A 23,211-nucleotide genomic window follows, 5' to 3' on the forward strand; every position below is an offset into this window, starting at 1 on the left:
AGTCACATCTGATACAAAGAGCATCATTACTGTTTCTGCAAGCAAATGTTGACTGAGGTTTTTTATGAGCATCTGCTAATGAGAGGTGTGGATAGAGGAACAATAACCGATTACAGTAGTTTGAGTCTGCCAGTTCAGGATGACAGAGACTTCTGTGTGTGTGTGTGGAGGAGGGAGACGCAGTGGAGCATCGAGCTTTGTTCACCCACAGCTCATTAACCTTTTCTGTCAGCTCAGCCACATCACTGCATTTCCCTGTGCTCTGTCAGACATGATGCAAATAACTCTGTATGTCCAAACCCGGGTTTCATGCACAGAGGAAAATACACAAGCCACTGTTGTCTCTTTGTGACTTTTAAAATTATTATTTTTCATTCACAGTTTAGTACAGTTAATCTTTGTTACAGTTTAAGGACACCTCTTTCTTTAAAAAAAGCTCTGACAGATTGTTAAAGGAACAATTCACAAAATATCTGTAGGAGTTTAATGAGCAGCTTGATAACAGTCTCACATCCGTCTGTAGAAAGATCCAATAAGTTTCAGAGATGGTTTAGCATAACTCAGCATAGACTGGGGGGAACAACCACCTGCTCAGAACAATGGAAATATACATTTTGTTTAATTATCTATTTTTCAGTTTTTGTACAGATTAAACTAATAAGATATAACATTGTTATTAGTGAGGTGATTGTATAGTGAAACATTTCACCATTAGACAGAGATGTCTCCCATTTCCTCTTTTGTCTTTATGCTAAGCTAACTGTCTAATTTTTTTCTTATATTAACAGAAGGACATAAGAAGAGTATTTGCCAATCCTCAAACTCTTCAAGAAATTCCATATCTACATGCACTGTATTTATCTGTTTTTATAAATAAAAGTATAGGTGAGAAAATGGAAAGAAATCCATGTGAACACACAACATTTTCACAAGCTTTGTCCTGCCTTTCATGTCACATGTACTGGGTTGACCAGTCTGAATCACACTGGAGACCAGAGGGTTCTAATACTGCTAATACCTACATTTCATGTAACAGGTAATTAGCTTACACACTTTGTGTGTGTGTATTAAATTCACACATCTTCCTAAAACCCTAAAGGACCCTGTGTTGCAAAATAAAATTATGTGTTATGACAAGAACAATTTTTATTGTGATTTAGTGTGTATGTACGTTAATGTACAATTTCTGAACTGTTTAGCTGTTTTTTAAATGTGTTGTCTAAAATAGTGCTCTCCTCAGTTTTTGTTATCTAGTTTTATTGTTCCAGAGTTATTACCTTTCCTTTTTTTTCTTGTCTTTTTACTGTTTAAGTATGTTTTCAAAATTTGTGTTTCATGCAAATGCTGTTTTTAATTTTTTGAAATGAAAAATATTTTATATTGAGATTTCTGTCATGTGTTATGGCCCAGCGTTTTTTATTACATCCCAGCTCCCCCTTCAACCCATTGTTTGCATTATGTAGATTAGTCACTGTAATCCTCAGTGTCATTGTAATCTCACTCTGAGTGACATTTTCAGTAACTCCTCCCCTCATAGTCATAGTCTTCTCTCCTCCTGTTGTCTCCTCTGCCACTCTGTCTTCTTTCATCGTGTCTGCTAAAGGTAAGGCTGTCAGCTCTTTACCCAAAATAACTCCTAGACATATTAAAGTTATAAAAATAAGAGTAATCTATAAAACAAAACTGCTGGTATAAGGAAGAAATTGTTATATTTGACCCTGACTAAAACCAAACAGCCACAGTTTACTGTAATTATTGAACGTGTGTAATTTTGCTGCATTGTATCTTATGGTCAATGTACTGTCATCTGTAGTTCAGGTTATAGGTTTTAAAACCTGCTCCTGGATTAACAGCCTTAGGGCATCTGGGTCATCATGGGTCTTTAAATTAGCTAATAGCTAAAAGTTGTAGCTTCAGGGGTCTCCACAGGGGTAGCTTTTTAACTTGCTAAATTAACGCGATTTAACCACATAGGTTTTATTATTAAAGAATGTATCTGCATTCAACTAAAAACAAAACATAAATATTGATTAGATTTGAATAAAGCAGTGATTTTTCAACAACGCTAGGCACTGTACTGAAATTATTTTTCAGAATAGTCTTCTAACCATTTAGGTAAAAAACAATAATCTGTTTTTTCACAATACAATGACGTTTTTACCTGTAGCTGTGTCACTGTTTCCTAATATAAAAAGATAGGTGGCATACATCCTGGATGAATTGGTAGATGAACCAAATTTTTTTTAAACAAGAAGTAAAAATTAGGAAAATGAGTCACAGCCTGAAAGTTGATTAAAAATCTATTATATTAGTGAACAAATGGGGATAATACAGTTTTATTGTAGTGTACTGTTAGTGGATATTTTGTTACGTATGGAATCAGTATGTTATGTAAGATGATGTCTGCTCCACTGACATGTAAAGAACCCAGTCTTCATTCTACTTCGGGTTGATGAGTTCATGCTCTGTTTGTGCCAGACTTTCTTTCTTCACAGTATTACTGAAGCTGCTGTGAGACACTGCAACCATGGCCGCGGTAAGTTTAATTATTTTAAAATTCAGACAGAATCCTTTAGTGCAACTTCGTCTCTGTTTACACCAGTATCTCAGTGCCCGGCTCTCATTTTAATTGTTAAGTGGCAGCAGATCTCAGAGGTTTGACTGCCACAGCATATTCTTTCTATTGTTTCAATGGGTGCTGGCTCTGGGATTGACCCTTAAGCTTTTTAAGAAGTGGCTTTAGAAGTCTTTTCTGTCCTTTCATGTGAATCAGATTAGTTGTGTGCAGTGTTTGGGGTCTGCTCCAGAAGGGTTTTACAGTTTTGCATGTGTAGTGTAAACATTTATTATAAAAACTGGAGGTCATTGTTAAGAGGTAATTCAGCAGTCAAGTGCTTCTAAAAATCAAGGAGGACTTTGACCAAATCTATTGTTTAGAATACATCCTTTTATAAACTGTACACAAGAAACTAGAGAAAAATCTAATGCAATACATTCATCTCTAAACAGACTGGATCTTTCCGTATGGTGTCAGAGGAAGAGCAGGCCATGCGGTCCAAGCTGGAGCATTTAACAGTGAAGGATCATGGGCCAGTGTTTGGGCCATGCCACAAACTGCCTGGCCACACTGTGCAAAAGGTATAAATTAAAAGCTGGATGGCAACAAATCTAAATTAATGTCATGTGATTTTTGACTGTACAGACTCTAACATTCGTCTAACGTGTTGTGTTTGCATCCAGGCGAAGGATGAGTTGAACGAGACAGAAGAAAGGCGGGTGTCATCGCTGAAGGACCTGCGGGCCATGATGAAGGACAAGGCAGCAGATGGAGACAGTCTGGCCAGGCTGGTGTTGGAGCAGTTTGGGGACAAACCAGACTCTCTGCTGCTGCGTTTCCTCAGGGCACGAAAGTTTGATGTTGTCAGAACCCATGAGCTGATGAAGGGTGAGCAACAAACAAGACTTGTAATACAAAAAATGCTATTTCAGTTCACTAAGATAGATACTGATGAAAAATGGTTAGAGCAGTTGTTTTTTTGTTTTTTTTTGGCATCTTTATGTTTCCGAGTTTTCCAGTAGCTTTGGTGACTGGGGGTGAGACCTCATTTGTGCTTTTTGTTGTTGGTTGCCCATCACATCCCTGAGACAGGGAGGAATGTGCTCATTAATTGGAGTCTTCGGGATGGTTCTGAGTTTCCCCTGACAAAGCCCTCCTTTGTGTGCAAATGAGACTTTAACCCACAGTGTTCTGGCTGCAGCTTCACAGTCCCTGTGCTGGTTGTGCTGGATGAAGGAGAAGAGACAAAATTAAAAAGCAGAGTGGTTTGACACCCGTATGAGAGGACACATTGTCTCTAGTTTTTCTCTGTGCTAAAAGCCTAAAAATATTTTTAATTGCTTTAAAAACTTGAATAAAACGCTACAGTATTCTGCAGGTATTTCCACAACACCAACTTTGAGCCTAAATTAATTGGTGAGTTTTGATCAACATTACATGATGAGAAAAAAATCTGTTTTTTCCACATCTTTCTATTGTTATTTGAAAATTTGGTCCACACAAAGACAGATGCACAGAAACACGCACATTCATGCACCCAGAAGGAGAACTTGTTAGTGTAAGGGGGGGATGTGAACTTGTTCTGTAGGGTTAATTGCAACTTTCTGAATACACACACATAGAAAACATACACGTGCAGATGGTCCCTCTCACACATTGTCTGTTGGTTAATTGGTGCCTTAGTTTAAACAGACGTAGAGCAGCACTGTAGATGCACTAAGACAGTAGTGTCATTGTGTTTGCGACTGGCTAGTTCTGCACTGTCCACAGAAGGTTTTGTGGACCATAACTGCCTGATTAATGGATGATCTTTTACTTGTGATGTCAGGGTTATATATGCTTGACCTCTATAAAACAACACCCTGTTTTAGGGTATGTGCGCTTCAGGACGGAGTACCCTGAGCTTTTCGAGAACCTGACTCCTGAGGCGGTCCGCAGCACCATTGAGGCCGGTTACCCTGTGGTCCTGCCCACCAGGGACAGGTATGGAAGGGCGGTCCTGCTCTTCAATATTGAAAACTGGGACCTTGAGGAGATCACATTTGATGAGGTATAACGACCTTCCAGCTGCATGTTTGAACTATAGAATATTTTGCTGATTATTAAATTGAAAGGAAGGAAGTGCACCCAGCAAAACAAACTGACACAGAAAGGAAGAATGGATGGAACCTAAGTATCAATAAATTCTAGCAGTTTATTAAGAAACTTAAATTGTAAAGAGATATCTATAACAGGACACTGACCCAAACCTCAAAATACACCATTAATCAAGCTAATTTGAGTTTCTAATCGAGAAAATGTAATTTATATTTGTAGAAAGCCTATTTTTTTCATGTCTGTTCGCTCCAGGAGTCTAATGAACTTTTCATCCATTATCTGTCACCACTACTATGTGGGTCATGGGTGAGGTTGGAGTCTGACTTGTTTTCATTTATACTAAAAGTGGTATATGCAATTTGTGGTATATGCAAATATGTTAAGTCTCTAGTTATGAATTTATGTCACAGATCTTGAGAGCATACTGTGTGATCCTGGAAAAGTTGCTCGAGAATGAAGAGACCCAGGTCAACGGGTTTGTCCTGATTGAGAATTTCAAGGGCTTTACCATGCAGCATGCCTCCGGAATCAAGCCGGCTGAGCTCAAGAAGATGGTGGACATGCTGCAGGTCAGAACAGACTCACATGAAAAGATAAAGAAAGCTTAAAAGATTTTCGCTTATCCCTACTAAATCAAGTCCTTTTTGGTTTTGTTTTCTGCAGGATTCCTTCCCGGCTCGCTTTAAAGCGGTGCACGTTACACACCAGCCTTGGTACTTCACCACCACATACAATGTGGTCAAACCCTTCATGAAGAGCAAGCTGCTGGAGAGGGTACAGAAAGGAAAACAATGAGTATTCAATCTGAAATTCAGTTTGTGTTTTGACAATTTTCTTTTCATTTGAACCTTGAGACATCTTTCCTCAGGTCCATGTTCATGGCGATGAATTGGACAACTACTTCAAAGAGTTTGAAACAGACATCCTGCCGGCAGATTTTGATGGGAAAGCCTCTGTTGCTGACTACCAGGGCATCGCCGCCAAGCTTTTTGGTTCTGAAGACACTGCTCTCTGAAAATAGAGCCCTCCTACTTCAGATGCAATGATGATAGTGTCCTTCTCCTTTCATGCTTCTCTTGAGATCAGATCAGATATGTGGTCTATGTTAAAACTAGATTGATAATTTATATTATACAGGCAGTTGCAATGAGCAAAAACAAGTATCTAGAACTAGGAGCAGGTGCAGGTTTGCAAATGAGTATTAAATGGGGATATTAATGGGGATTGATGGTTATGTTTCTGATCCTGCTGTTTGCTTTCCCTGCTACTGTGCAAGCAGAAGAGGAATGACCTGATAGAGTGGGAATGTAGCTCACGTTTGGTCTGGTGTTCTTTGCCTTAAACACAGTACAGAGAGGGAAATGACTTGTGCCTAGAATCCTGAGCTGAATGAGTGCAGATGTACAGTCAGGAGGGTGAAGTTTGGAAAAGTATGAAGAGGGAATACCTGATACTGGATGCACTTGCATTTGATTGTTTCTGTTTTAGGAGCAGGGGCCTCCTGAATAAGTGCCCTGGAAAAAGCTCTTTGTTCTAACAGCCTTGTTTGAGTTCTGACACTCAGATGCCTGATGTACCATTATGCAGTTTACACTGGATTGAGAAAGTTTCAATAAAATAGATGTTTTTTGTGTGCGCTTGTGGTTGTCCTGTGAATTTTCTAAATGGCTGAGTTAAAGCAAGTATAAAGACATTTGCTCTAAAGCCTCACCTAATGGATTTAGCTTGTTGTGAGGCCTAGTGTCTTGTGTTAGTCTTAGTCTTTCATTAGAAAATAACTAATTGCATATACTCATCTACATTAAAGGAAAATTAGTACTTTTTACTCCAAAACATTAGTTAGCTTTAGTCACTTGTTACGTCACAGGTCCGGATTTTTAATATTGGGTGGCTTAAAAATGTAATATGTAGAGTACTTAAACTTTATTAAGTAATATAAAGCAGCACTGCTAATAGTGGTCAAGTATTTTTTGTATATACACTGAAGTATATAGTGTTTGTGTAATTTTAAAACATTTGCCCTACAATTAAAGTTAAACTTTAAATCATAAAATAGTTCTACTTTAGCTGTAACCTCGAAGTTTGCATTTAGCATGTGTGGTCTTTAAATGCCACCTTCATTAGTAGTACAGTATTTAAAATATATTTAGATGTGAAAGTTTTCTAATGCTGCAACTTTATAACCTATTAATGCAACTTGTTTGGAAGGTTGTTTCATTTTCATACAGATGGAAGGCTGTTTTTTTTGGCATCTATCACATATAGTAAGAATCTCTTGGAGGGATCACTTTAGGCCTGTATTAAAAGGAGTAAATATTAAAGCAAGTGTAACCTGTTTCAGTTTTGCTTTTGGCATCTGATTCCTGTTTTAAGAGAGACCTAAAACACAGAACCTTTCCCTTAACCTTAGTGCAAGCTAGAGGGCCATGGGATGCTAATGCTACGGTCACAAAATTTCATGCAAATCAGGAGTTGCACTTCAAAGTTTCTGCTTTATCAAACAGAAATAAAGACTGAAGTGGTTTCATTTGAGAAAATAGTTTATTTTTTTTAACACAACCACATTTGCTCACATAATTAGACCTCACACACTCACATGGACGCAGCACTGGTCTTCAACAAAAACACCCAGTGTTTACTATTAGAGTACATCATGTTGTGTGACTGTGTGTCCTCCTATTTGTCACCACATGCCTTTACGGTCTTTCGGCATCCAGGTTTTTGTAAACACAAAATTAAAGTTGGATAATGATTACAGTCGATTCACATACTGTGGGCTTATGCTTTACTGACAGGTCTCTTGAGAAGTTCATATTTGATTTGTTCTGTTTCAAACTGAACACCAGCCTACAATTGTGGGGGAAGAAAAAAACCCAAAAATAAACACCAAACACACACCAAAATTACTGGGTTTCAAATAAATACAATGAAGCACACTCTCATAACAGCAAACTTAACACTTCATAAGAACATTATCTGAATCTTTGTCATGTTTGACCTTTGACACCATAATTCTCTCCAATAATAGAATTAACTTGATAATTTTATCCATCTTACTTTTATTGTTAGTCCCTGGTCCCTTTATACATGTCTTTTGCTTTTCCTCACCTACTCTAACAGATGGTGTTATGACACAGTATAGACTGCACTGTATGTTTACTCATCAACACTCATGCTCTGATGAATTTGCACATAACAAAAAAACTCATAACAACATTACATAATACAAAGAAATTATCAATTAAAATCTATATTTTTGTGCAAAGAAAAAAAATTAAATAACAGACGGCTCTTACTGCAGAAACTCTATTTGTGCTGAGGTCATCAAGATTCATCTGATTTTAGTATCATCCAGAATTAAACAGGATTTTGTTGTTGCCGCTATTGAAAAGAGAGCTGTGGACTGACTGAACCATAAAGTCTTATTGAGGGTGTTGTAGTTAGATTTCTCTGACAACAGATGGCAACAGTGATTTGTGGTTTGAACTATGAGAGACGCAGAGGCAAACAGAGAGAGGTGGCTCGGCCAGATATTAACTTTTAAACAGGGATGCACCGACCCAAACACCAAACATTATCAAGAGGCTCACATGTCAGCCATGATGTCAAATAAATAAACCGTTTCATTATTCATGTTGGTATAAAATCATTTAGTATTTACACTTTCAGTTTCATTGAGTTAATCAACTTGGCAAGTTGCTGACTTACTGGTTTTGCAATTCCTGTTCCCACTTTACAGTAAAGAATTGAATACAGTGAGGTATTTCAAATGTGGGAAAAGGGGGGACTGGTATTGGAGCGTGACTTGATACTTGCAGATACCCTGAGTCTAGAGATATACCGCTGGATCTGCGAATCCTTGTTTGTAATTAGCCAAGCCAGCACTAATGAGGTTAATACCTGGATTTCATATCGTTTACACAGAATCATCCCAGAGGTTTTTGAGTCATGTGATTCTTGAATATTCTGCACACTGCGTTTGACAGTTTACAATAATGAATTGTCTGATGTGCCACTTTAATAAATGCTACAACTTGCAAATGCTATCAAACCCAGGTTTTATTCCACTTACGCACCCACGCACACCCACCCTTTCGCCTAAATAGCCTTACAAAATGCACTGTTGTCAATACCTTTCTCATGTCAAACCACTCGTCAGTTTCATCACAGTGTTCAGTAGCAGCTTTTAAACTACATATTACTTGGCTGGACTTCTTAAGCCCTTTCAAGAAGGTTTGCAACAAGTTCTCAATTGGAGTCTGGTTTGGATAGGTCCCAGTAGTATTGCAGTGTCATTTCATCAAGACAGGTTTGTGATAAACATTAGCGTGCTGCTGTTTTGCAGCAGCTTTAACACTTAGCCCAAATGAACGAAACATTAAATGCAGTCTTTGAAATAAAAATATTCCCTGCTTTAAAATCTGTTTGGCATTCAGTACACTCCATCTAATTATACAATTTAGCAATAAAGAGTATTTTAAAAAACAATCCACTAACCTAAACATTTGGTTTAGGATTAGCATCCTTAACCCTCTTACTCATCACACCTCAGATTAGAAACAGGAAATCACACGAGTTTCTCTCCTTATAGGACCACACCTGCCAATCAGTATCAGACTGCATTTTGAAAATTTAAATTACCACAGGATCATCTGCAGAAAATGCCAATGTGTAAAGATGTTTTTGCTAAATGAGTTTACATGATGTACAAATGCAGGAACAGATGGATATCACAGTCTTGACTGGATGTGCAGCTGGTCAAAGGCAGACTGAAGAGTAAGAGGGCCCAAAGACACCAATAACAGAAAACACTGGGAACATCTGATTCATCTACTTGTGTTATCATCCTTGCTCCCTCTAGTTCTTCCCAACAAGGAGAGCTAAACCATCAATAATCTCCATGTCTGCACTTTGACAGTTCAAGGCTTAAAGTGCACTGAATAAAAGATATAGAATGTGACCAATGGAATTTGCATGAACTCATCTAGAGGTAATATCTGGTCATGTCTGTTAAGCACTGAACACTTCCACTTCAAGAGTAATGCATGTCACTGCCAGAAGAATTTCATTAGATAGAAACAATGTGTAAAACCCAACCCACTAATACATTTTTGTACTCACATTTTTTCACAAACAAGATAGCAACAGTACACCCAAAAGAACAGACCATGAAGACCAATTTGGATTACACGCTCTGCCACTGTCACAGGTCTTGACACACTGTCTACACAGGCGCACAGATACACCCTAAATCTAGGAGCCACAAACGTACTACAAAGACGCTGTGTTGGTTAAGACAGCAGACTAGACTATATGGCCTCGGCGGTGAAAAACCGTGAGCTTCCTATAGGTGCACAAAAGGGGCACCAACTACAGCACAGTCCTTGTTTACTGTATTTGGGAGGCTTCTCATGGGCTCCTTTTTCCACTTGACTACTCTAAAGAGGTGCTCCTACTCCATTTTATGCCAGCTTAACTTCTGTCACTTTTCATGATATTTGCTTAAAGCCTCCATTAGCCAAGGATCCTTGTCAAGGATCAATGTGTACATGTAAAGTGACAATGTTTCTCCTCTGAATTCAAAGTTCTCGCAATGGAAGAGAGCAAAAAGGCAGTCAGCTGTTTGCTCCTAGCACATACTTCAAGGTGAAGGTGATTACAAGGGAGAACTGTGTTGAAGGAGATGTGTAAAAGGCAAATGTGGGTCAGTTGTGGTGAGTAGCACCAAAGGAGAACCCAGAAAAGAAAGAGCCATTTGGGATTTTAGTTTGTCTGGGACAGCGGTGTGGGAAGGAGTGACAGGTGAAAAGGAAGAAAAATGAGAGTGAAAGAGAAAGAGAAGTCAAAGGTTTAAGCTTTTGCCTCTGCACAAGAGCCCTCACTCATGTGGCCACTTTGGCACGGCGGTTTTTGTTTCTCCCACTGGCACAGAGCATTGGCGTAACCCACAATCACTTTGTCCATCCAGGTGAGGGGTTGAGGAAAAAGCACTGCGCCCTCGAAGAAGCCCAGGTGGCCTCCATGTAGCGTCAGAGCAAAGATCACATTCGGCTTTTTTGCTAAAAGATGACACAACACAAAGTAATAAAGCTCCTGTACTTTATACAGTGTGTAATGATTGAACATTGAACACGTGTCCCCACATTAGATTGCCAGTAATTATTAAATGCCTCTTAAGATAGTGAGGGTGTGTTTGCATGGTCAAACTGATAAAACAGTCAATTGGATGCCTTAACTTATGGCAGATGTGTTTACATGGCAACTCCCAAGCTTTAAGATTGAGCCAATGACCAAGCTGTGTCAGTTTCAGTCTCTTGAGTTATAAAGATAATAATTATGTATTGAAGTACGTGAATTATTTTTACAAAGGCCTGACCTGTGTAGTCAGTTATACCAGCTGTTTAATACAGGAGAACAGCCGTTTTTCTTTTTCCTGCTCTTATCAAGGTAAGCTGAGGAGCCTAATGGGGTTTACACAAATCTCAAAAAAGATGAAATAGGGTGATGTTTAGCATTGTGTAGCATCCCCTCTTCTTTTAGCAACTGTCTGTAAACAACTGGGAAGAGAGGAGACCTGTTGCTGGAGTTTTAGGAGAGGAATGTTGTCCCATTCTTGTCTGATACAGGATTCTAAATGTTTGTTGGCAGATTGTTTTGTTTTATGGTGCGCCAAATGTTTCCTATTGGCGAAAGGTCTAGACCACAGGCAGGCCTTCCATAGCATATGTTGTTCTAAACCCTCTATCTGCCCACGCCATAGACACTAATGTACCCCCATACCATCAGACATTCAGGCTTTTGAACAGTCCGCTGATAACAAGCTGGATGGTCCCTCTCCTCTATAGGCCACAGGACACAATGTCCATGGTTTCCAAAAAGAATTTCACATTTTGATTCAACTGGCCACAGAACAGTTTTGTCTCAGATCATTTTAAATGAGATTTGGCCCGGAGCGTTTCTGGATCGTGTTCACATATGGCTACTTTTTGCATGACTGTGTTCACAGACAGTGATCTCTGGAAGTGTTCCTGAACCCATGCAGTGATGTCCAGTATAGAATCCGACCTGTTTTTAATGCAGTGCAGCCTAAGGGCCCGAAGACCACATGCATCCAGTTTTGACCTTCTGCCTTGTCCTTTGCCTCAGAGATTCCTCCTGATTCTCCGAATCTTTTGATAATATTATATATTGTAGATGTTGGGATCTTCAAAGTCTTTACAAATTTATGTTGAACATTTTTCTGAAATTGTTCCACTATTGTTGTGCACAGTTTGTTGCAGATTGGTGAACTTCTGTCCATCTTCACATTCCAGAGGCTCTGTCTCAATGAAATGGTCCTTTTATACCCAGTCATGTTACTGACCTGCAGCCAATTAACCTAATTAGTTGTCAAATGTTCTTCCATTATTTTTTTATTTTTTTATTTGCAGCAATTACTTTTCCAGCCTTTTGTTGCCCCTGTTCCAACTTTTTTGAGATGTGTTGCAGCCATCAAATTAAAAGTTAGCTAATATTTTCCATAACATGGTAACGTGTCTCTATTTTCACTTTTATATATTGTATATGTTCTATTGTGAATAAAATATGGGTTGGTGAGATTTGCAAATAATTGCATTCTGTTCTTATTTATGTTTTACACATCATCCCAACAGTTCTTTAAATTGGGGTTGTAGTCAAGTCAAAGAGCACACTGCCTCTTTATGTAAATTGTGTTCAAAGTCCATTCCAGGATAAACTTTGAGGTTGTTGAGTTTATAAACCATTTACATCAGTTTCAACTAGTTAGAGGAACGATAGATAGAACGATAGATAGGGCTGCATCTGTTGTCAAGGTAAATGTTTTTAGTTACCTGCTAGTGTACGGGGGATGGTGAGCAGTGAGTCATGAACCAGAGGATCATCTGCAGAGTTCACTAGCAGAAGTGGCACATTTACCTGTTAAAGAAAAGATTTGAATCTATACATCAAACAATCCAAAAAGCAAAAAAAATAAAAATAAAAACACATTCACATTGTGTATGTGAGGTATATCCAAATGCAACTCTTACATTGTGAATATAATTCACACAACTCTCCTTCTCATAGTACTCTTTAAGAGAACTGTGGCCGTGGAATTTCCTAGTGATGCACACAGAAAAGAAATAAATTTATACAGATTGAACCCTTCTTGACGAGACAATTTCATAGAATTTCAGATTCAATACTAACACATTGACACTACTGTGACTAATGGGCAAAACTTACAAATAAGGACATCAGAAGATCTCAGATCTCCAACATCAAGGCAACATTCACAATGTTTTTCCACATACCTCATGATGTTGTCGTCAATCTGCATGAGGGATGTTGCTGTGTACAGTCGACCAAGATCTGCATCTATCATTATACTGGAGCTTCCTCCAAACAGACTGTGCCTGTCACATGCAGAAAATACACAAGTACAAGCATACACAAAAACATTGATAAAACATGTTGAAATCAGAATACTCAGTGTGCAGTAAAATACAGTATAGTTATGAACTGTATGAAAATGATGGGGTGCATCTGAACAATATGTTTAACAATTAACAAATCCAAAGGTCTTTCATAATACTAATAATATTCTATAGTTTTCATGTAAACACAGAATTAACTAACCAAGGTTTCTGTTATATTGAGCTTAAAGTGCTGTCAGTAATGAAAACCTACAAGGACCAGTAGTAATACCTGTGTAAGAGGATAATCTTCTTCATGTTGTCAGCCATGAGAAAGTTATAGAAGCGTCTAAACTGATCCCACTGTAGGAATGTTTCCTGGGCCCTGAGACAAAAAGACAAATGCACAGGAAGTTAGGCTTGACCAGCCAGTCTGCATTCCAAACAACACACTGAATGTCCTGTGTAATCCTCTGGACAAAGAGTCCTGTTGGCAGAGTGCAGCACCGGTATCAGGCATTGATATGCAGCTCACTGAGAGAAAACCTAAAGTAACCTCACAGCTACTGATTTACTAAATAACTGACCACTAGAAAAACTCTCGTTAGCATTATTTATTTAAATTGCACCACATTTGTGGAAAAATTGATAAATGCAGTGCTTAATGAATAATGACAGAAGGGCCAGTTTAGGTTCAGATACAGATTAAAAAAAATAAAATAAAAAATCCAATCCAAGTTCAAAAAAGGCCATCCTCTGTAACACACCCTCCCCTCACAGGGTGCACCCAAACCTTAACAGCCAGTCGTGTCTACAGAGAGGGACTAACTGCATTTAAAGTCTGGTTCAATGTAATCTAATTGTAACAGTAATATAATATAAATATAAAAAGTTATTAGACTTTAAAAATAAAAAAGAAGTCAGTCTAACGCAAATAATGTCCACTATAACAGCCACAAGCCGTTACATGTAATATATTGATCTGTCCTTGATAAAATGAACTCCGTGTAGAACAGGTGTTTATTTTGGACAGGTTTTTCCAGCCAATCCTGTCTATGACATGCAGACCACGTTTTTATGTTGTCCTTGTTTAATCAACTAAGATTAATTTTGCCGTAAATACATAATATACAATGCACACTGGAACAGGAGAGACAATAAACTAATTCAGAGCATTAACGAGCGCTCAGTCTGCCAACCCGTTGTTTTAAAATAAAGATCTTCAAAATGAAAAAGTGCCCTCTCTAATTTAATGTTATAACAGTAAACAGAAAAGTTGATGCTTGGCAAACCCATAACTAAATAAGAAGATGCCACACCTACCATTGTGTGGTATTATGAATGTTTATATTGAGATGTTAGTGTACTTTACATCAAGTGCAGGTATAATGATAAAAGGGGCTTCAATCATACAATGCTTTCAGAGATAAGAACCCACCTGAGAGCGCTGTACCCCTGACAGACGCTGACACAACACAGAACTCGCTCCTGGTTTGTCTGGTTCTCGCCCAGAAATTTACACACAATGTTTCCACCCAGACTAAAGCCAACAACAATTAGCTGGGTCTGAGGATATGCCCGCTTAATGTAGCTAACCATGGCCCCAAATTCCCATGTGCATCCTAAAAGAGAAACAGCAGAGTTACAAATAAATACGCTAAGTAACAACATTGCAGGAAAAAACATAACCGCTTTTCAGCAGATCAAGCTGAAGGTAACTTTAGGTTAAGGTATTAAATTTGAGTCTATCACATTGTCTAAATGAGAACAAACAGTGGTATTATAACTCAAAAATTACTAAACTACATTGCATTGAACTACATTGAAGTAAAGATGCCACAAAAGGACACACACAAAAAAAATTAAATGTTTATCTAATATTGTATCTGGGCTCACAGTAATGAGAATGACTTCTTGTCAGTGAGTTAAGATAAATGGATGGTAGCAGTGGATGAAGCAGCACCACGGATCAGATAAAATACTTTTTATTTTTTTTATTTTTAAAAACTGGGTTATCACTCCTAGAAAATCCTGAAACTAAAGTCAGCTGTTTGGCCTCACCGTAAGTGAACATGCGTGGTGAGGTGAGCTCGATGTTGGGAAGAGCTCCCAGGTGGTTCAGCACAGCACAGCGGTAACCATCCTTTTGGGCATAATCCACAAAAGTTCGGATGTATTGCTTCTCACTGTGGTTACCAATACCAGGGCATATCACCATGGTGATGTCATCTGGTAAAACAGGCAGATGGATCAGAGCGATATCTGCCAGTGAGAAATATGCAAACACAGACAAGAAGGAGAGTGCATGTATGCCACTCTCCTGAAAAGCATAGCGAGGCAAAGCACTGAAGCCAATCCAAAATAAAGGATTAGACTGTTTGTCAGTTAAATATAGCTTCAGTAAAACAGAATGGAAACACTAAAGCTATTTTTTGGGAATCAAATGTCATATGAGGCTTAAGCTTTCTGAGAGGACTACAAGATAAATGCTGATCAGGGTCAGGGTTCAGCTGAGGTAGACAAAAAACAGAATCCATCATTAAAACTGTTCACAACCAACTGCTTTACACACGTTTAACCTTAAAGAGGGATGCCCCAAGAAGGAGGCAATCTCACTAACATAGCTGACCTGAAAAACCTGGCAAAAATAATCAAAGCTGGACATGATACTATGGGCAAAATTCCTTCATTTTATTTTTGTATGTGAAGCTAAGCTAAGCCCAACATACCATGTTTAGCTCAGAATTATAGGTTAGATATACTCTAACCCTGACCCTTGTATCGAATAAGGTAGAACTCTATCAGGAACAATAAAATAGGAGAAACCTCAGGAAGATCAGTAGAGGAGGGATCCCTCTTCCAGGATGGCCAGACACGCAATAGGTGTCGCATGAACAGAGTAGACAGAAGTAGCAGTAGCAGAATTACAATATAGAGAAATGTAATTACAATATACAGCTAAGAACTACAAAATATATGAAATTTATGTTTGGCTTGGCAGGAAAGAACCACTCATCCACCATCAAATAAGTATTGTTTAAAATAACAGCAACAAACAAACAAACAAACAAGGTAGGAAGGAGATCTTGATCAAATGTATCACCTCCTGTTCGATGATCAGCCAGTGGCTCAAAAAGATCAAAAGTTGCAGTGGCCCCATCCAGCATGGGTAAATACTTCCTGATTCCTTTTGGGTTTGGAGAGCTCACCCGACCAAGTTTCCCATACAGTGCCGTCTGCAAGTGACCGCTCTTACCCCAAAGCAAGGGAGGAATGTACCTGGAAAACATAAATATGATCTCATTGTACTAATGTATTTAATATGAGCTCAGAATAACCACAAAGTAAGTCGGGGCATATAAACCTACACTGTTTTATGACACTGCCATTGACATTGTGGCAGATTATTTGCATTCAAAGTCACATTTCTGTTACTCCTGCTCAGTAGCCATCAGTGCTGAACATAGGTCTGCAGCTGTGTTTTGCCAAGTTATCCAGACTGTTTCAGTCACGTCTGTAGGAGTTTGCTGTGGGAGTTAAGTCTTTGGATTAAATAATATTCTTTAAAAAAAATATGATTCCTTATGATGTGCATTCACATGACTTTTTTTAGAGAACAAACATTTGTGAATATCGTGGCAGGAAAATACCTTTTAGGTAACATTTTTTCCATAGCAAAGGATGAGCCACAGCAATGTAATATTACCATCCTGGCTGGTGGTAAGTAGCAAAAACAGCCAAAGCAAATATCTGCTTGCATTAAAAGATGATAAATGGATGTTCCGTTTCATGTCAAGCAATTATTTAATACTAATAGTTAGTGGAATTAAGTGTAAATTTAAGAAGACTTTAGTTTACAGTTCAACTGACCAGAAAACCAGACTCAATCCGTGAATAGAAGCTTTCAATGTTACAAACCCAACTTGTTCAGATGATATGAAAAGACACATTACTAAACACTAGATTTCAGGGTCTCTATTGCATAACATTATATCAGGATTATTCTCAGTTGACCTTGCTGGAAATGAAGGGAAAAGTTAGTCATATTGGAGTTGATGACATATAATTGCCACCAACTGCATAACAAATATACATAAACCACCCAGAGACAGTAAGTAGCAGCAGACAGCAAAGGGTTCAATTACATCTACAGTTACACAAGCCTTTCAGTCATGTCTCTCCTCATCTTTTACCAGTGCTCTGGTACTGCACCTAGAAAACATGCCCTTACATAAGAGAATTATCATCAATAAACCTGACTACTTCCATTTGTTAGTAATCTAATCATTTCCAATATGCGCCACAAGAGGAGGTGATGTTTAACCACGCCTTTCTAGAAGGGGCTCTGTGGGTTGAATCTATCACTACAGAAAGAGGATAACCTGATTGCTGTGATGAGGATAAGGATAAAGCCCTAATTGTATTTTCTGTATTTAAATAAATAAATATATAACAGCAATTCCTAATTACTATTTAAACTTGGGTAACAGTGGGTGAACCTTTACTTGAATTTATACAATATACAACATATGCTGCCATCCTTCACAGCTACAGTATTGGGTAAAATAAAACTTGGTGTGGTTTAACTATTGGTGTTTTGTGTTGAAGTAAAAAATCTAAAGTCCCAGAGTAAAGTTCTGATAAGCTGGGAAAATACAATACTCTACAGTTAAGAAATATGAATAATACTAAATGGCCTATCCTGGAAATTTCCTGAAATACTGCTCAAGATGGGAAGAGGACAAACTGGACCTCTCAATCAATTACAGTAACCACATTGTGTAAGATGATGTAAAACGCTCAGATTAATTTTTTCCTTCCATTTACCTGTACACTTAATTCATTACTGTTAGTCTGTGTTTCTGCCCAAGTCGTGTCTGGTCTGTTTACTGCTGCCTGCTGCCTTGAAAAAGTAGTAACAACACTAGCGGTGCTTTAACATCAATGCCCAAAATTGAAACCAGCTGTAGAAACTTAAAACATACCCCTAACATGTTGTCAAATCAAATTATTACAAGGCTAAATAAATTCCTTCAGATAAACAAATCTGACAAGATAGCACCAGGTTGCAGACAAAATAACTACGTAGTCCTCTAGCCCACTACCCTTGTGTGCATGTTCCCAAACAAGATTGCTGTTGACTTTGTTAACCTCGAAGTACCCTTCCTATGCTTTGTGCTGTGTAATGGATCTCTTATGCAACGCTGCAGGGTTCCATTATGGGATTCAAACTTGACTTTTAACAGGTGATGTTGCAACACTAACATCAACAATGCCTATGTTTTCCAGGATTTCACTAATCTCAAACAACAAACAAGATATTTCTACAAGCAAAAACCAATGCAGCTCCCAAGGAAATAATAATAAGCTCGACAAAATTCAAACATTACTGCAGGCTCATGATTCACTGACACTGCAGCCTAAGGGCGAAGGGTAAAGGGCCTTCAGTTATGTAAGCAAACACTTGTGAGGAGGGCTTGGTTGCCCTACAGAACACAAAGATTGTCCAGAGAAAATTATAATATGTATAGCAACTTTCAAAGCCAATGTAACACGCAGAAAAATGGAGATATGAAAAATAAATAATAAAAAGAATTTGAAATATTTCTCAAATGAACCCTGGGACACACCACAGGTTACCTGGGCAAAAGATAAGAAACAAATATGCTTAAATTGTCTTTAAGGTTTTATCAGACAAACTGCACAAAACGATTACTAATGTCTGCATTTCAGAATATGAAACTCTACTGTATCAAAAGCTGCACTTACTGAAAGTCATTAGTGTTTTTTTAAGTGGTTTATACAAAAGATGTTAAAAAAATAAAATTTATAATAACAACCCTTTCCCTTAATAATGAGCAAGCAACTAAAATCATTTGGCATAGTGATCACATTTCATACTTTAGTATGTAGCAGGAAGGAAGTATGATTGGTCGTTTGAGTAAATTATACTCAGTTCTAGTTGAGGTAGCAGCTCAAAGGCAACAAACACCCTGTGTGATGTGCAAGCTCCTTTGCAGGCAAGTCTGTTATTTATTTATTTCTTAAACAACCTAATAGTAGACAAAAATGTATTTGTGGTTTTAGCCTCTTTATGGCATTTGTTAATAAAGATAACATTTTAAAGGCAGGGAGAGATTTGGCTACTAATTACAGGATGTTTGAGACAGGGAAAACCTGGCCTGTTCGAACAACCACTAAGGTTTGCATGAATCATTAGAAACTTATGGAAGATTCAAATTACATTACATATTAGAGTTACGCTGAGGAGACACTAGCTACATCATAAATGCAAATGCCCTTGCCCTGACGTGAACAAGCCTATAATTGTAATGTGTAAGTGGGATAAATCCTGTCTACCTATGAGTTAACCCTCAAAATACTGTCTGGTGTTCCATTCATGCCAGAGCTGAGGGTAAAACCAGACATCTCTGTTACAGATATGTAGCACACTCAGGAATACTGATGGCAGACAGGACCAATGCCAGACAAACTGCTACCTTAACGGCAGCCCCAGATGGCCAAGCAGAACCAAGTCGATGGTAACACTTTGAATGAAAGAAACAGAACAAAGAAGGCAACTCACTCTTTGGTCAGCTGAGGACAGGACTTGAGAAGGAAGCGATTAAGAGGTGTGTCCTGGTAGGTGAGGTCTGGGGGTGCAGTGGGGCTCTTGAGATTCAAGCAACGAACAATAATGTAGAGCACTGTGGCCACCGCTGCCAGCTTCATGCCATCGAACATTGCTGGCAGTTCTGGAGAGATGGTGTGCACATCTGAGTCGTGGGAGTTCATGATTCTTCTAAAATCATAACAGTAAACACACATTTTTAGTGGCTTTTCTTTGAGAACCACAATTTTCAGTAAAAAACATTTTACACATATGCAGCCTATTCGTTAAGAAACACCTTTCAGGTTGTACATAAGTGGAAATAGGAAATATCTGAAAATGTCCAACTGACCTAAATATTCTCTTCTGTTCCCAAGGTGCTGTAGCAAAAGATCTATGAGAATAGATAGCAAGAGAGCTTAAGTCAGAAGATAAGACAGAACCAATTATTTAATACACTCACCTTAATTACATTATAGCTTAGGCAGTACGAAAAGGAAAGTTTGCGACATAGAAGACAGAGGTGATGACATTGCTTTAATAAATCATTACCTTGAGTAGACACATGGTGATTCTACACAACGTAACATGGGCTCAAATGCAATGCTTCTAATGCCATGCATCAATACAATCGCCAAACAAAATAATCTGATCTGTTAAAATTACAGGAAATACAGAAAGCGTAAAGGGCCTAGAAAAAACACTGTACTTTGAAGCATAAAAAGGGAAGTTGTCATACATGTAGAATAGATAACAGCATTTAGCATCATTAGATGACCAAGCAGACCAAGTGTCTGCTGTTATTATGAGAAAGAAAGTTGTTGTATCAATTTTAAAAAAAAAAGGGTTTTACTTACATGGTATGTTTAATTTGGCCTCACACAATGCAATGGAAGTTGGTCACAGTGATGAGGTCAAAACCTACGGAATAGAAAAACAAGAGAAATGAATAATCTAACTTATTTTTAGTTTTTTTTTCTCCAGTGGTATTCTTATTTCCAAATACTTCCTTAATCAGAAACATGAAACACACCTGTGTTAATTTCCCACAGGCCAAAGTCTTCTGATGTCTTGATATGACTAACCATGATTTAATTCCATGTTTTTCAAAACAGCTTTAAATTTTCTTGGAATGTTTCTTTTAGAAAAGCTGAAATAATTATTCATTTATCAAAATTATAAATTTTCTGTTTGTCTAATATCTGCGCTTGTGATTCTAGTTTTTCATCACAAACTTCCTCTAATGTAAACCTAAGCATTATACTTAGGCAGTCATTTATCAAGTAAAACTGTAAAACTATAATTTTACTAATTATTTGACAGTCAGATATAATTAGGAAGAGTATAGTGTTGAAAAATATTTGCACACGCGGGCGAGGAAGTTAAAGCAATTCCCAATGGCATTAGACCATCTCCTTGGGAAGTAACGGTCATATTAAAATTCACTTGCAAGGTAAATAAAACGTATCCCTAACAGACATGGAGCCAGAATTATCCCCAGTTGCACACACTTTACTTCATTAAATTACCTTCCTCTCATCCGCACAGCTAATACCCGTCTGCCCCGCCTAAAACAAACCCTCTGGGTATATCCGAGTACTATCGAGCTAGGGCCAAGAGAGAGTGTTTATTGTAGGCCACGGGATGTTAGTTAGCCAACATTAACTTTAAAGGATATAATTTGGCATTGCAGCAGCTGCTAATATTAGCGCTTTCTCTTTGTCACGACTCACAACAAGCCGGAGGGCCGTTTATACTCACAAGGACACATACCGCTAGCTAAAAGAGAAAAGGGTTATGAACAGAAAACATTTATCAAATAAGAAAAGTAGGACATTAAACTGTGCAAAGGTGTAGTATGTGTTCATGTAACGTTAAGCGTAGGCCAGCTGGACCAGAAAATAAATGTTACGGTTTCCGTTTGGCCGATGTTGAAGACCTGAATATGTTGCGCAGTCGAGTCGCACTGAGCGACACATACATATGAACAGACCCCTCAGTTGGACACCGTTTGTTATTAGCATTTGTTAGGAAGATTTAGTTTTGGTGACAGAGTATTTAACGGTCCGACGCATCTTCTGAGCATGATTGCTGCAAATGTTATCAAACCACTAACACAGGAATATCTTTGCCGTTACCGTACTTACGTGGGCTGAGAACAAATGAATAAGCTCCTAGCTGCTTGAAGGCCTTATTCATCGAATCATGTTATTTGTTTGTTTGTTTCGCAGGTCTGTAATGCATCCGAAGTGTAAAACGCCCTCTGATTCACATAATCGCAGGGAGCCACACCAACTGAAGCAGCGACTTCCTAGGAGCATCTATAATTTGCATATCTGCCTTGTCATTGGGTCAAACAGCGGATGACGTAGCGCACAAGCCATGCCTAATTTCGTGTCCACGCCTTTAAAAAAGAGTCAACGGTGCCGCAACAAAGAGTGCAATCTAAGATTGGTTAGTGTTTTTTGATTGACTTTTCAAATAAATTCCTAAATAAGGTCTATAGTTTACACGGGATAAGGTGATTTTGACGTTTTTCTTCTCCCACTTGCCCTATGTTTTATTACTTTAGCACGTCTTAAAAACGGTGACACTAACAAGTGGCTTAATGGCACTACAGTGGTTGTCACCAACATTAAACATCATCATGTGGGAAATGGAGTCTCTATTCTCAGTAATCTAGTCAGTAATCTAAACTCTAGTCTCAGTAATAAATCATTCGGTAGTCCGTCTTTCCAGTCTCGTTGACTTTACTACCTCACTGTCACTAGCTATTTGAGCTTACTATAAAAAGAAAGCTTAGATGAGTCAAGTGCGCTAAATGAAATTACAAATTGACGCTCAGTGATGGTGATGGTTTAATTAATGCGGCGGTGGTGTAGTTCCGTTTGTAGCCTAAACATACCTGTTTACTTACAGCGATTGCTTTTAAGCATCATACATCATAAAAGTTATGTTCATCTAGACAAAAATGTTACAACCCACGTTTAAATCCACAATTAATATGTTTATAATATTCCCACTGCATATAGATCACTGTCTTATTGTGCTAGACGAGATCATTCGGCAACGTGACAGGAACGTGAGCTGTAGCGTGTTACATAACATCAGAGCTCCACTGATCTCCGTGCAGTGGGCTGGTGTCTACAGCAGATAATGCAGAAACAGCTTATCAAACAGTCCCCAATTGATGGCAATTGTCTCATGAATACGGTACTAAGAACAAAGTAGTTGAACTATAAGCATAAAATCGATTACTGGTTCTAATAAAGTGACTAATTGGTACCTTTAAAGAAATTAGATATTATTTGATATTTCTCCCTACTTGCAATGTACATTGTGTGTATGCGAAGTTTGTGATATTTGCATTAACTTATTCTTACTGGTTGTTTAAAAATAATCAGACACACATCCTAATTAAATTAAAGAATTTGCTATGTTTGATCCACCCTGTTCTGTTGTAATAATGCTTACATTACAACTTCCGTAACTCCTCCCATATCTGTGCATTTGAGTAATGTGTTTGTTTTGTA

General features: G+C 38.2%; 2 protein-coding genes across 5 annotated transcripts; one reads left to right on the forward strand and one right to left on the reverse strand.

Moving 5' to 3' along the window:
* The first annotated feature begins 64 nt into the window (after positions 1-64).
* Positions 65-6,293, forward strand: rlbp1a (retinaldehyde binding protein 1a). Its single transcript, XM_067495887.1, has 8 exons — positions 65-1,603; positions 2,479-2,536; positions 3,010-3,138; positions 3,241-3,445; positions 4,429-4,607; positions 5,065-5,223; positions 5,318-5,428; positions 5,523-6,293. Exons 2-8 carry the CDS (start codon positions 2,528-2,530, stop codon positions 5,667-5,669), a joined length of 939 nt encoding a protein of 312 aa, XP_067351988.1. The 5' UTR covers positions 65-1,603; positions 2,479-2,527; the 3' UTR covers positions 5,670-6,293.
* Positions 2,928-21,998, reverse strand: LOC137119809 (monoacylglycerol lipase ABHD2). Of its 4 annotated transcripts, none has more exons than XM_067495886.1 (12): positions 21,826-21,998; positions 20,536-20,599; positions 20,031-20,072; positions 19,655-19,870; positions 16,172-16,347; positions 15,130-15,330; positions 14,507-14,690; positions 13,361-13,453; positions 12,967-13,068; positions 12,703-12,772; positions 12,505-12,589; positions 2,928-3,783 (listed from the first exon to the last, which is right to left on the reverse strand). In XM_067495886.1, the coding sequence occupies exons 4-12, from the start codon at positions 19,861-19,863 to the stop codon at positions 3,761-3,763; spliced, it is 1,143 nt and encodes a 380-aa protein (XP_067351987.1). In that variant the 5' UTR covers positions 19,864-19,870; positions 20,031-20,072; positions 20,536-20,599; positions 21,826-21,998; the 3' UTR covers positions 2,928-3,760. The 4 variants fall into 4 exon arrangements, with proteins under 4 accessions (XP_067351987.1, XP_067351984.1, XP_067351986.1 ...); XM_067495883.1 differs by lacking the exon at positions 2,928-3,783 and adding an exon at positions 7,177-10,713 and having other exon boundaries at positions 21,826-21,996; XM_067495885.1 differs by lacking the exon at positions 2,928-3,783 and adding an exon at positions 7,177-10,713 and having other exon boundaries at positions 15,130-15,297; positions 21,826-21,995.
* Between the last annotated feature and the right edge of the window lie 1,213 nt (positions 21,999-23,211).

Source organism: Channa argus, chromosome 2 (assembly GCF_033026475.1).
Source record: "Channa argus isolate prfri chromosome 2, Channa argus male v1.0, whole genome shotgun sequence".
NCBI classification, from domain to species: Eukaryota; Metazoa; Chordata; class Actinopteri; order Anabantiformes; family Channidae; genus Channa; species Channa argus.

Bases quoted from the DNA above. Each gene is read 5' to 3' on its own strand.
- LOC137119809 (XM_067495884.1), bottom strand. From the start codon at position 19,863: ATGAACTCCCACGACTCAGATGTGCACACCATCTCTCCAGAACTGCCA. The intron at 14,691-15,129 runs GTGAGGCCAAAC...TTTCTCTTTTAG, and splicing joins ACCACGCATGTTCACTTACG to GATGCACATGGGAATTTGGG. The intron at 12,773-12,966 runs GTATGTGGAAAA...GTGCATCACTAG, and splicing joins ATTGACGACAACATCATGAG to GAAATTCCACGGCCACAGTT.
- rlbp1a (XM_067495887.1), top strand. The intron at 3,446-4,428 runs GTGAGCAACAAA...ACCCTGTTTTAG, and splicing joins AACCCATGAGCTGATGAAGG to GGTATGTGCGCTTCAGGACG. The intron at 5,224-5,317 runs GTCAGAACAGAC...TGTTTTCTGCAG, and splicing joins AGATGGTGGACATGCTGCAG to GATTCCTTCCCGGCTCGCTT.